The sequence below is a fragment of the Notamacropus eugenii genome, chromosome 3, assembly GCF_028372415.1.
Source record: "Notamacropus eugenii isolate mMacEug1 chromosome 3, mMacEug1.pri_v2, whole genome shotgun sequence".
NCBI lineage: Eukaryota > Metazoa > Chordata > Mammalia > Diprotodontia > Macropodidae > Notamacropus > Notamacropus eugenii.
In genome coordinates this window covers 113,859,028-113,873,162 of record NC_092874.1, presented here as the reverse complement: position 1 = coordinate 113,873,162, position 14,135 = coordinate 113,859,028, and the positions used below count along the sequence as shown (strand labels likewise).

Below are 14,135 nucleotides of genomic sequence, written 5' to 3'. Positions count from 1 at the left end.
TCTGAATGTTTCCTGTGGTTCAGGTACTAGGGGACCATTTCTGTTTCCTGGTTTAAATCCCCCATCTTCAAATATCCTGTTAGGTTTGGGGGCATCTGGTCTACCTTCTCTAGGCTTTCTGGACTCAGATCTTCTCTATCCAAGAAAGACAATGTTGGTATTGTTATGAGTAAAGCTCCGAAAAAGGATACTGTGACCTGGCTCCTTTCTGAGGGATACAGTTAGTGGTAGGTTTAGAATGTCAGGAAGCATTGATTAATAAATGCCCATAATTTCTTTCAGTGTCCATTGAAGGGCTCCAGCAGTAGGAAAACCAAAGCACTGGGGGAGGGGTGGGGCAGGGCTAGGTACTGAATGTGGGAGGAGCTACAGGTGGCTTGTTCATGTCCATAGCAATGACATCTCCCCCCTCAAGAACTCAAGCTCAGATTAAAAGCTATGGAAAACATGGTTGTCCAAATGGTGTACTTCAGAAGGTGACCAGGGAATTCTTTCTTTTCACTATTCTGATACCTCACATGTTCTTTTATTTATTGGAGACCATGATGACTTCAGGCCCCCTTTTTGTATAGACCTGGAATGGATGGAGGAATTTAGTGGTGTTTTTCTTTAGTTTTATAGATGATTGAGAAGCAACATACTATAAAGGATAAAGATCCAACTTTAAAGACAGAAAGATCTGGGTTCAAGTGTTACCCCTAAAACATATACTTTGGGCAAAACATTTTACCTCTCATTGCTTTAGACAACTCTTTAAGACTACAAATGCCAGTCCTCTTGTACGGAGGGAGTTTCTTCATTCAGAATTTTCCTGTTTTAATAAAGTCATAGATCAAATCCCTATCCCTTATTGATCATTGCTTCATCTGGAACCCTTTAAAAGCTTTGGTAGGGAGTTTCGTAGGGAGTCATCATAAACTGTAACCATGTTGCGCTTCTCTCTAGAATTCACATTGGGGTCTAAGGTTTGGGTCTAAGTTATGTTATCATGCTGGGTGGAAGGTTGGGGACTGTCTCTAAGTGATACACTGTTAACAGTGATTGTGTTTAGAGAAAGTTAAGAATATAGTCAGGGTATGCAGAAAGTTAAGGCCAGTTGCCAGGGTAGAAGTTAATTCCCCAAGTAGCTCAGGGTTAGACAAGGAAGAAAATTCTAAGTTAGGACAAGCAGTCAGAAAAGGAAGATGCATGTGAACAGAATAAAGAACCCTGATGCTCGGGCCACTTTGCTATCTCAGATCTAGCTTTGGATGTTTCCCTCCTTGCTGTAACAATAGTATTTATCACTAGCTGAAGGTTGCCTTCGGGATGGCAGGAAAAGGCCCCTGGGAACAGTGCAGTGAGTGGAGGAGTACCAGGTAGGGAGGGCTAGGATGCTTAGAAGAGGTCATTCCTGACACTTTTCAGCACTAAAAATAGCTGTCAAAGCGCAGGCATTAAAGCCCCTCACTTTACTCCCTAGTAGAGGCCATTAGCTTATCATTTATGGACAACTTTCTCCTAATTAAATCACAGTTTGCAATAGGCTCAATTATCTAGTTTCCTATCCCATGACAGATTAAAAAGCAATAAACCAGAAAGGGATCTTTTACTTAGTGACTGCAGTGAGAATTTACAGCTGATGGCCCAAGGGTGAAGGATACAGAAAAATGAGAGAGCAGACCCAGCACAGGCAGTACTATGTATGATAATGTAATCGTATTATCTTGGTCTTGGCCACTTATTAGTAGTGTGACCTTGGGCAAGTCACTTAACTTTTCTTTGCCTCGGTTTCTTCATCTGTAAAGTGAATATAATAATAGACTCTATCTCCTAAGATTATAGAGAGATTCAAGTTGAAATGATAATTGTAAAGTGCTTTGCACAGGACTTAGCACATAGTAAGCACCTTATACATGTTAGCTACTATTATTATATAGTAAATGGGGATAATAACAACACCTGTCTCCTAGGATTGTTGTGAGGATCAAGTGCGATTCTAACTGTAAAGCATTTAGCATAAGCTATATAAATTTTGTTGTTAGAATTAACTTACATTTAGAATTATGTAGGAAGGGAGAAGGCTGGATTGCCTTTAGGAGATTGAAAAATTCTTTTAATGACCTAGAACTCTTTTTAATACTGATATTCTCTTGGTGGCATTATATGACTGTGAACACATGGAACCCCCAAGAGGCTCTATTGAATTGAAAATGAGAAGACAATGAAGAGGCATATCATGAGTGGGAGCAGACCATGATAAACCAAGACTTATGAAGGGGAAGTGTGGATAAGTATGGGATGAAGGGAATGTATGGACAGAAAAGATGGGCTAGTCACATGGCAAGAGCAAAGGATTATTGATGGATAGTACCTGGACTCTACTGGTATCTTTGTGATATTAAAAGAAGGTGAGGAAGACCCTATTCCAGCTTGTTGGACGACATAGATTAGACTGCAGAGGCAGGGAACCTCTGACCTCCAGACCACATGTGACCCTTTATGTAGGTCCTCAAATGCAACCTTTTGCCTGAATCCAAACTTCACAGAACAAATCCCCTTAATAAAAGGATTTGTTCTGTAAAACTTAGACTCAGTCAAAAGACGTTGCACCCAAGGACCTAAGAAGTCACATGTGGCCTGGAGGCCTGGTTTAGAGTCACACAGTAAGGAGAGGCATGAATACAATCTGCTTCTTTGGAAAGGATTTTCACACTGATGTGATCATACACATATATACATATCTGTATCTGTATGGATACTCAAAATGATAAAATCATAGACCTTAAAAACTGGAAGGGATTTCAGCAGTTATCTGATATAACCTCTCAACCCACAGAGAGATCTTTTTTGAGATAGTATTAACTGTGAAAAGGTTCACTCAAAATATACCTTTCTGTGAACTTCCTGTCTGTAGCCTTATTCTGCACTCTTGGAACTACATAGAATAAATCTAATTTCTCTTCCCAACGACAGTCATGCAAGCTGAAGGCAGCACTCATGTCCCTTGCTTTCCACCCCCTCTCCAAAAGCCATCTTTAAAAACATCTTTTTCCTAGATCGAATTTTCCCAGTTCCTTCAGATAATCCTCATACAACATCATTAGGAGACTCCTTGACCATTCTCATTCATTCTCATTGCCTTCCTTTGGTCATGCTCCAGTTAATAGATGTCTCTATAAAAATGTGGCACCTGAAAAGGAACACATGACTTTAGAAATGGTTTAATACTTGTAGAGTACAATGGGACTGTTGCCTCCCTTGTTCTGGATGCTTTTATTCTACAGATCTATTTCTCCTCTTGTGTAAGGAGATCCAAAAGGCAACTATGCTATAACTTACAAGTCTTAGAGTATTGTCTGGAGCACAGAGAACTTGCTATTTGCTAAGGTCACACAACTGTTTTGTGTTAGAGTGGGGACCGGAAACCAGGCCTTTTTTCTCAGTCTTTGGCAGTCTGGTAAAGCCTGTGGACCTCTTGCCAAAGTAAAGTTTGTGAAAAAAAAAAAGGAAATGCTAAATTTCAGTTACAAGTTAGTGAAAATAATGAAGTCATTTTTTCCCACTTAAATTTATGGACCCCTGAAAGACATCTCTAGTCTCCTTGGGAGTCTATGGACCCCAGATTAAGAAGTTTTACTCTGAAGTTAATCTTTGATCTACTACTCTGTGATCTCTCTATGCTCTTACGGACACTAAACGTCTTGTAATATGTTCTAAGAACAGTTAGCTTTTTTGGTTGATATGTTGAGCTTTTAGTCAACAACTAAAACCTTTAGGTATTTTTCATACCAACTATTGACATTTGCTGTGATGGAGGTTGAAATGTAGACAATAAGGAGAGGGCAGGAACTGGTTTTTCCTTTTGTTTTTGTATCCCTAAATGTTTGTGGAGCTGAGTTGAGTTGGTTAAGACCAAACCGAGTTGGTGGAGTTGAATTGAACAGGTAAAGACCGAATTGAGTTGGTGAAGTTGAATTGAGCTGGTAAGGACTGAATTGAGTTTGTGGAGTTGAATTGAGCTGGTGAAGACTGAACTGAGTTGGTGGAGTTGAATTGAGCTGATAAAGATCAAACTGAGTTGGTGGAATTGAACTGAGCTGGTAAAGACAAAGACTGCTACTGAGACAGCACATGGGCTAGTTTGACTGGAGCAGAGACTTTCTCCAAAGTCATACATTTAGCATTAGGAGGATAGAGTTCAAGAGCATTATGGCTGTGGAACTGATTTCACCTTGTGAAGTTAACAAGCTTATTTATACAAAAGTTAAACCCATGTTTGGTTTCATTGGCATTGTGCATTAACCAACAAAGTGAAAGCCAAGTTAACCAGTCTACCAGTTGCTGATTAATCAGTGCTGGTTATTTTGTGATTCTTGCCCTCCTCCCACTCTACCCTTGCCAGTGAGATGAGTATTTCAGCATTTCTAAGGAGAGAAGAAGCCTTTTTACTTTATCCCAATAGCTCTCTTCTTCTACCTTTGAAAAGCACCATCTCTAGCTCTCCACCTTGCCTTACAAAGATGCTACTACAGGCTCTACCTTCATCCCTTATTGGTTTGACCTTCTTGACTCTTCATGATCATTGATCCTTTGTGGAACTGTTGCCTAGCAACTTCTTTGTAGCATTCAGAACCTGACCTATCTACTTTTTCCTGCAAGTTTCCATTTCCTCAGAGTCCTTGGGCCACATCTCTCTTCTAAGCCTAGGACATGTGTTTAATTTCTGTCCTATTTACAGTGAGATAAAAATTTTTATTCTATTTAATTAAATATTGGCTTATTTTAAAAAATCCACTTCTAAGCTAACAGTTTTTAATAAAAAGAATGAAATGGAAGAATGAAGTCCAGTAGCAAATTTTTTCTTAGACCTTCTTGAACAGAGTTGTCAAACATGGCCCAAATGCTCCAGAGTGCAGCCTGAACCAGATTAAAATATAATTGGTTCATATTTAACCAAACAATAAAACTTCAATAAGACATATAGATTTCTCAGTTATCATGTGGCCTTCAGTGATCCATATGTGTTGGTTAGTGGTCCTATTTCTTTTTGAATTTGACAGTACTGCTTTCCCTTACAAAGTTTTAAATCCAGGAAAGATTAAAAGTGCCAGGGTATTTGTGAACTAGGATAATGAAGAGCCTGGAAATCATACCTTGTAAGAAAAGATTGAAGTATTTACCCTGGAAAAGTTTGGGGGAGGAGGCACTATAGCTATCTTCGAGTACTTTCGGGATTGTCATGTGAAATAATGAGAACTGACTTGTTCTGCTCAGCTCCAAAGGGCAGAATTAGAAAGAATTGAAGCTATAAAGTTTCAGATTTTCAGATGCTTGACATAAGCAAAGACTTCTGAACAGTTAGAATAATCAAAAAGTGAAATGGGAGGTAGTGGGTTGGCTCTTGTTGGAGGTCTTCAGACAAAAAGCCAAATGACCTTTTGTCACTGATTCCTCAGAGTAGAATCTTGGTCAGGTACAAGGTAGAGTGGATGACTTCTGAGGTCTCTTCTAGTTCTGAGATTCTATGTGATTCTAGGATTCTTTGTATGAAAACTGTCATTCCCTTTGCTTCTGGAATCTGACTCTATTTTCCTTTCTGTAGGCTTAGGTTGACATTTAAACATAGATATCTATGTTTAAACTTACCCAACTTGAACAATTTGCATCAAAGATCATAGAAAATGCCTCATAAAGAGAAAAGGGTGACAATTTAAGGATACTGAGTGAGAAGAAGTCAATGATTTGAGGTTGAATGAGTCTAAGAAAGATCCATATAGTAACCTGAGATGGAGGAGGTAGGGTCATTTGCAAGGCATTCTGAGAAGCTTCATTAAATGATCAATGAGCATTTACATCTCAATTCTTGTGTTGTGAGCACTTTAGAGAAACATGAAGGAAAGAGCACATTTCTGAGATGGTTACACTATAATGGGGTGAGAGGGACAAATGAAAAAAAGATTTTAAAAAATCAATAGCAATACAACATTAAGCACAAAGCCATATCATATAAATAGAGTAAACTTGTGCAGAATAAAGTAGTGATTGGGTTTGGGTGTGGTCATTTTTTAGATCATTATTGTTGAAATCATTAAAGAAGAGAACGGCAGAACACCTCAATTGTAAGTAGGTTTACTAGCTTATAAAGTCCTATGTGTGCGCTTCTGTTTACTCATACTCTGTACGTAGTAAGTGCTTAATAAATGCTTGAATAAAGCTGTGGATTTTTTTTTCTTCCCCAGAGTGTAAAGAGATGTACCACTCAAGTGGTAGCTGGGTATGTTTTATTTGTGAAATATTCTGGACTTTCCCCTCCACCTGGGACATTTAAGCAGAGTGTAATGTGGGTCTAACCTCACTGGATCGGAGGACTCCAAAAAGAGGGTAGAGAAAGGCGGGTACGAGGGCCGCAGCTCCAAGTGGGACCGCTTCTGACACCCAGTATACAGCTGTCACGATCAGGACATAGGCACACGCAGCCTCCTGCAGGAGAGGAAATGGGGGGATTAGTTTGTAGCAAACATCGCTCACTGCTCCCTTGTCAACCCTTCCCTAGAAAGCAAGATCAGCCTAGAGGGCAGACTGAGACAGTGGGTCGGGCACATGGGCCTACCAGGTTTAAAAACTGATATTGGGATCCACTACCGAAAGCTGTCAAAGAGACAGATGATGTTAGTAGAAGACTTGGATCTGGTAGTGGGTGGGGTGGGTCTTTTGGTCAGGAGCATTGACCCTCGGTCCACACTTTGGTGGGAGGAGGCTATGCATGTCCCTACTTCCAGCAGACATCCCATCTATGATCTTATGTGTTAAGTTTGTCTTTGTATGTTATGGAAATTGGCATCATGCCTTAATGCCCTCTGCTAAGCTGGCATCTTGGAGGATACTAGCAGATCTGCTTGATCTCAGAAATTGTTTAGAAGCAAATTTATTCTTGTCATTTGGAAATACTTCCTAATAATAAGCGCTAAGCCGAAGGGGAATGGGTTCCTTTTCAGAGGAAGTCTTCAAGCAAAGGCTGAATGGCCACTTGTTGGTTATGAAGAAGTTTAGGTGGAGCTAGGTGGTCTCAGAGGTCCCTGCTCACTCTGAGATCTCATGATTCTGAGATCCAGGAGTAGAATGTAAAGAAACACAGCACATGAGTGCTGGGAGCTGAAGTAGAAAAGCAGTTATAAGAACTCTCAGAGAATAAGGGACTTGAGAAACAAATAGAGCCAGAAATTGTGGGCTGAAGAGATGGGCTGAGGTTATGAATGTGGAAGGGACCTGAGGCTACGTTCACAAACATACCACTTCTTATGGATATTTGGGTATTCACTACTAATTATTTAATTGAACTAAGTTTTAAAATTTCAAAAAAATACTTTAAATGAAGTTAAATTTTAAATTAAATATTTTAAATGGGAGAGACCAGTCAATTCTGTGAAAAATCATCAAATCTGGTTTGTGTGTGTATGCACAGTCTAAGAGTTGGACAGCCTGAGTTTTTATCTGGGTTCTTCCTCTGCGTAGGCCACTCACTTACACTTTGTGTGCCTCATCAAACAAAGTCAAGATAGTCCTTTCTTACTTCTATTGTCTCCCGAAACTGTTGAGAGGCTTAGCTAGACCAGGTCAGGGAAAAAAGAAGGTTTATTATAAGTGAGAAAGTTCATAGCATCATAGAGTTAGAGTTGGAAGGGATCATAGAGGTCATTCAATTAAGACCCCTTATTTTTTCTTTTCTTTAAAAGTAATTTTATTTTTTCCAATTATACATAAAGACAATTTTTAACATTCATTTTTTTAAAATAAAATTTTGAGTTTCAAATTTTCTCTCTCCTTCCCTCTCCTTCCCATCTCATAAGAGTATAAGTCATTTGATATATAGGTTCATCCCACTTATTTTCAAGGTAAGGAAACTGAGGCTAGACAGGCTAAAGCTACACAGGTAGCAGAACTGGGATTTGAACCCCAACCCCTTGGCTCCCAAGCCAAAGGTCTTGCCATTGTACCACACAGGTGAATGCCATCTGAATTAATGGAATTCCTGAGTGTCATGTGGAAGAGCAATTGGACTAGTTTTGTTTGGCACCCAGGGCAGACCCAGGAACAGATGTGCTGTTTTGAACTTCATAACCATTTTTTGGAGAGTCAGAGTGGTATCACAGTGGACAGCCAGCCAGCCTCAGAGTCATGATGACCTGAGTTCAAATCCCACATACTGGCTGTATGAACTTGGATAAGTTTTTTCACTCCTTCAGTGCCCCTCTAAGGGGTGCAGTTAATACTTAGCAGCATGGGCTGAGGAAATTCACTCATTGGGAGTTCCCTATGACAATGAAATGCAAGACTTCATTTTTTAAAAAAAGTTATTTAGACAGGGCACATCTCATTATCCTCTGGATTGTGAGCTCCTTGAAGGCAGAGACTGTCTCCTCTTTTTGTATCTCCAGGGTTTAGGGTGGTGCATGGCATATAACAGGCACATGATAGCGTAATAACATCATGAATGTTGATTGATTGATTAATAAGTGTGAGGAGGTGGGTGATTTACTCAAGGTCACACAGAAAATAAGTGGCAGAAATGAAACCCTAACCTAGGTCTTTTGACTCCAAGTATGGGACTCCCTCCATCACATCATTCTAAAGGAGTTCTGAGAGAGCTAAGAAGGAAAATTCACAGAGGATCTGAAATGCTTCTTTAGATAATGTGCCACGCAGTTGCAAACTAGCTCAGTTTGTTGGCAAAATAAAGGCGGCTCTTCTGAAATTGTGTTTGGGTTAAATTGAGTTTAACTTCACAAAACTCAGTTATTGTATTTATTTTGGGGAAGTTTCTTAAACTGAATGGCACAGTGGATAGAGCACTGGACCTGGAGTCAGGAGAACCTGATTCAAATCCAGCCTCAAACACTTCCCAGTTGTGTGACTCTGGGCAAGTCACTTAACCCTGTTTGCCTCAGTTTCCTCATCTGTAAAATAAGCTGGAGAAGGAAATGGCAAACTACTCTAGTATCTTTGCCAAGAAAACACCAATCACAACTGTAATGACTTTAATAACAACACTTAAGCTGATTATAAAAGTCAGTCCCTCTTCCTCTCCCTTTTTTCCACATAAAATTAGGTTCTGGGTTCCTACTTCTTATGTACTTGTGAGTCAGAGATAAAGGGAAGGTCTCTGGGAATGGCCCTAAGTGTCACCCTTAAGACCACCATGGTTGGGCTCAGTAGCAGTTTCAAGTGCCCTGGGGACTTAGGCAGATCAAGCAATCAAATCCAGTTGGGGATTCAAGGACTAAGTATTAATACTAATGCTGTCTTTATTTTCCTGAGATGCAGTCCAGGTTGAAGGAAGAATTAAGGCTCTAAAGAACAACATCTCTCAGAAGTAATAGAGATTTTAAAAACATGAACATTTTTTAAGAAGTCAAAGAATATAAGGGAGAGGACAAGCTAGAGTTTGGGAAGCGGAGGACCTAGAACCAAAACTCACAAATCATCTGAAAACTGGGCAAAACAAAGGTTCCCTGGGGATTCTTTTCCCACCTTGCTTCATCATCCTCATTTCCTCTTTCATATCTCTTCTGTTTTCTTTCTCCCTAGTTCTTCTCCTCTCCCATCTTTTTCTTCTCTCCTTTTCTTTCCCTACTTTTAATTGTCGTAGTGAACATAAATTCAATGTCAAAGCCTCTCTGCCTTCTGGCCTTTAGTGTGCATATGCTCTCCCAGCTCCAGAACTATAACAAGGGCTGAGCAACTGATGTCTTACCTCAGGGCATTGAAATTTAGAGGGGGTCATTAATCTCTTTTCCTCTTCTCCTCCAGAATAATTAATTGAAATAGAAATTATCAGACCCTGAGCATTGTTAATAACACTCATCTGTGAGCCACTATTGTAACTAATTTCCACTCCCATTTAATGGAATTACCTCTATTATTTTTTAAATTATAAATTGCATGACAAATTTGAGCCTGTTTTTTATTTTATTTTATTTTGCAGTATGTTCTGGGCAACAAAATTGCACAGATAAAATAGCTCTACCTACTCCCATCCTATCTGCCACAAATCACATTTTGCTTCTGGAAGACTTCTCTTTCAGCTCACTATAGGTCACAGAAAAATTAGACATTACAAGTTGAAGCTAAAGAATGAACTAATATAGCCCTAGAGCGCTTTTGACTAATAATATTCATAGGTGACATTTGTAGAACCCTTTATAGTTTACAATGGACTTTATATTCAGTTGATCCTTACTGCAATACTATGAGGTAAACACAGAAAGTATTATTATCTTTCTTTTATAGTTGAGGAAACTGAAATATGGAGAAATTAAGTGAGTTGCTTGAGATCTCATAACGACTAAGGGGTATAGCTGGGACCAGAACAACATCCAATATCCCTTCCATTAGACCATACCATCTCCCATGATGGCTACTCCCTTGAACAGAAATGTAAGAAACTATGAAGTTGTATTGGAAGGAGAGAATGATTTCCTTCTGGAGAGAAGTTTCTAGTGACCTACACATGAAGCTGGGGAGATTCTTAATAGCTCCCCTTTCATTTCATTTTTTCAATAGATCCAGTTGTGTTCCACTCTTTATGACCCCATTTGGGGTTTTCTTGGCAAAGGGCCAAAAGACTCCAGGGCAGCTAGGTGGCATAGTGGATGGAGTGCTGGGCCTGGAGTCAGGAAGACCATCTCCCTGAGTTCAAATCTGACCTGACACTTACTGTACTACTGTGGGCAAGTCACTTAGCCCTGTTTACCTCAATATTCCTCATCTATAAAATAAACTGGAGATGAAAATGGCAACCGACTCCAGTATCTCTGCCAAGAAAACCCCAAGTGGGGTCACAAAGAGTCAGACATGACTGAGCAACTACAATTTAATTTCATCTTGACAGATTCCCATGACATTCCCCTCCTCCATCTCCACCTTTTTTCTTTTCTTTTTCCCCAAATACATTTGGATTAAAGAGAGGCATCTGGGGACACAGCACTAGATTTGGAGTCAGGAGCCCTAGGGTTCAAGTTCTACCCCAGACACTAGCTGTGCAGGCACATGCTTGGCAAGTCATTTGGTTTTTTAACCATTTCAGTGTCCTCATTGGCAAAATTGATAATAATATTTGCACTATTTACTTCACGGAGTTGTTGTGGGGAAAGGATTTTTTCAACCTTAAAGAGTCATTTAAGTGGGAGCTATTATTCAAATAGAAAACAAAGTGGCAGCAAGGAGACATGGGGAAGGTGGAGGTATGAAAAGTTTGAGCACGATCCTTGGCTAGCCAATATCAGCCAAACCTTAATCAGCTTCTCTCTGCCTCTCTGGGGGCATTCACTGAATGATTTAAGCTAGCTTGTTTCCAAGAGAACCATCCTAATCTCCTCTATTTAACTTTTTTTTCTGGGCTTAATCTTAGGGACCAAGTTATTATAGCTAAGCAAAAGGTGCTTTTTTTTTTGTTCTTTTTGGTTTTTTTCCACCCTTCTCTCATATCTGATATCTCAAAGGGTTGGACCAGTTTGATGGAAATTATCAAGTCACAGCTTACTGAGGACTATAGAACCAAAGTCTGTGTTTGGAGAGGGAAGGAGAAGGGGGTGGCTGGGGAGGAGAGGCAAGGGGTAAGTCTGAGAGGAATTCAACATGGGGAGCCAAAACAATCTCTGCTCAGAGGATGCCGACTGATCTGATTCCATGAACCCCGCTGGAAGTCAAGGTCACGCTCTAGGGACTTGGGGATCTTCTTTGTTTTTGAATGTGTCATTAGTTAGTCCATGTATTTTGTTTCTTTGCTTCCAAGAGCACAGAGGGGAAATCCACATAGAACAAAAATAATCAAACGAATCATGCGCCTGAGATCAGGGCACAAAGACACACTCGATATTTGTCTTGCAGTGTCCTCCAGAGTAAGAATTCCAATGAAGTTTTGGCTTTCTGGGGCCCTCTGTCACCCAAGTGCCATAGAAATGGATTCCTCAGCTCTGGCCTACTGGCCCAAGAAACTTTACTGGAACTGAGCTTGGTCCTGGAAATCTAAATCTTGTCATTTACTGTCATAGCAAGATACAAGATCATAAGGTTTAGAACTGGGAGGGAATTTTGAAGTAATTTATTCCAGTCATTTTATTTTAAAAATCAACCTACATAGACTGCTGAAGGTTACCAGGGTAATAAGTAGCTGGTGGGGGATTTGAATCCAATTGCTTCAAGTCTGGTTTGCTTTTCCTGATACCAAGCTGACTGTTCTACTCCATTTCACTACATCAGCACCATTCATTAGAAGGCCTAGGCAATGGTTCTTCACCTGGGGTCTAAGGAGACATTTCGGAGGTCCTTAAATTTGGATGGGAAAAAAATACTTCTTTATTTTCACCTACCTTGAACTGAAATTTAGTATTTCTTTAATTATGAATTTTATGGTTATTTTGAAAATGGGTCCATAGGCTGCCAAAAGGATCCATGACACAGAAGTGGTTACAGACTCCTGGTGTAGTCTGCCCCTGTAGATCGTAGCACTAAAGTTGGAAGGAACCTCAGAAGCCATCTAGTCCAAGCCCCTCATTTTGCAGGTGAGGTAACTCAGTCACAGGAGTGGGTAAGTGACTTGCCCAAGGTCACACAAGTAGTAAAGCTTCAGAGGTGGGATTTGAACCCAAGTTCTTTTACTTCAGGACCATTATGCATTCCACTATACCACATGGCAGCCATGTGATAATTCCCAATAGTTCTAAATTCATCGTTAGTTACAGGGTCTAGCCCTGGAAGAGGCCTCAGAGTCTGTCTTAGCTTAGCTCTCTCATTTTACAGATGAATATCATTACCCATTTCTATACCTTGTAAAGGGTCCCCATTTCCTGCCCCTAAAGATGCTATCTTATAGAAATGAATGACTTTTTCTATCTCTTCATCTCAAACCATCTCTTTTCTTTGACCTCTCTCTGTGACCTCACTGCTGATAGCACAGACAAAGAGGGCTATGGTGGTAAGAATGGCCATTTCAAGTTGGGGAATTCTTTAGCATTCTCCCCTAAATGCAAATCAGTCATTCCTTCAAAGGAATGGTCAAAAGTTCAAGTAGTGGATCTCATCTAGTTGCTACAAAAGCATCCGTGGGTTCTAACTTTCCTCCCTCTGACAGATGGTGACTCCTTCTCCCATTCCCCATGCAGCTGTAGCTCATGTTGACACTGGAGGGAGGAAACAAATGAGATACTTACACTATTGGGGTGCAGAATCGGTAGAGGCAGAAGCAGAAGTGGAATAAAGACGACCAGCAGCAAATTCCTCACTTTAAGCAATTCCTTCAGAAAGGCCATTGTCCACTCTTCCTCCTTGCCCTCTTGTTGACCTGCTTACTCTCCTCCTGAACAAAATTCAGCTTTATTTTGCCCTTATCAAGAAACCTGACTTTCTCCCTCTCTTCTCCAGTTAAAAAAAATAAGAGAAAACAAACAGTACCACTACCTGAAATATTTCTTGTCTCCCTTTTACAGTAGCACCCTCTTTGAAGCAATAGAGTTTAGGGGGGACTCTTCCTTCACTCTGATTAAAAAAAAAAGACCAAGAAATAGTAGCCAGGTGTCTATGACTTCGAATCCTTTAGGTGGGATTGATGAGCAGGGTTTTCTGAGCAGGAAAAGGGAATTGGCCAAGGATTACAAACTGGGACATAGTGATTTCTGTCTTTGTTTTGGCTTGGGTGAATTAGCATGGACAATCCTATAACTTGGTCCCAGCGTTTTAGCAAGTGTTTTCTTCCATGGAGTTGTTTTTGTTATTTAAAAATTTTTGTTAATTCTAAGTCTGACTCTAGGAAAATCACAGGGGAAATTATTATTATTCTTTGTAAAGAAAGCCTGAGAACACTGTGATTTCTCTTGGTCACTTCCCTTGATGGTTATTTTCAGAGTCCAGTCTCCCTCAGCTACCTCTGTTCTCTCTGGTGCTATGAAATCTATCCTCTCCTTCTCTTTAAGCAACCAAACAAATGAGAAAGACCAGAGCTCGATGGAGCAAGATGATAACTTCAGATAAGGCCGATTTTCTTTCTTCTAGGACTTGCCACCATGCTAGATTCAAATTCTTCCCCTTCAAATCAGTTTCCTACTTAGAATTTACCTTTTCCCTACTTCCTGAGCCAAGGCCTCCCAGAGAAATCCCTG

At 40.1% G+C, this 14,135-nt stretch overlaps 1 protein-coding gene across 1 annotated transcript in view; it reads right to left on the bottom strand.

The window, feature by feature from the left end:
• The window catches only part of SLC13A4 (solute carrier family 13 member 4), a 59,216-nt gene extending 45,081 nt beyond the window's left edge, over positions 1–14,135 (bottom strand). The window contains exons 1-2 of the mRNA XM_072652635.1: positions 13,191–14,135; positions 6,334–6,462 (exon numbers count right to left, since the gene is read on the bottom strand). Of these exons, the coding sequence (XP_072508736.1) occupies positions 6,334–6,462; positions 13,191–13,289 (228 nt within the window). The 5' untranslated portion in view covers positions 13,290–14,135. The remainder of the gene's footprint in view (positions 1–6,333; positions 6,463–13,190) is intronic.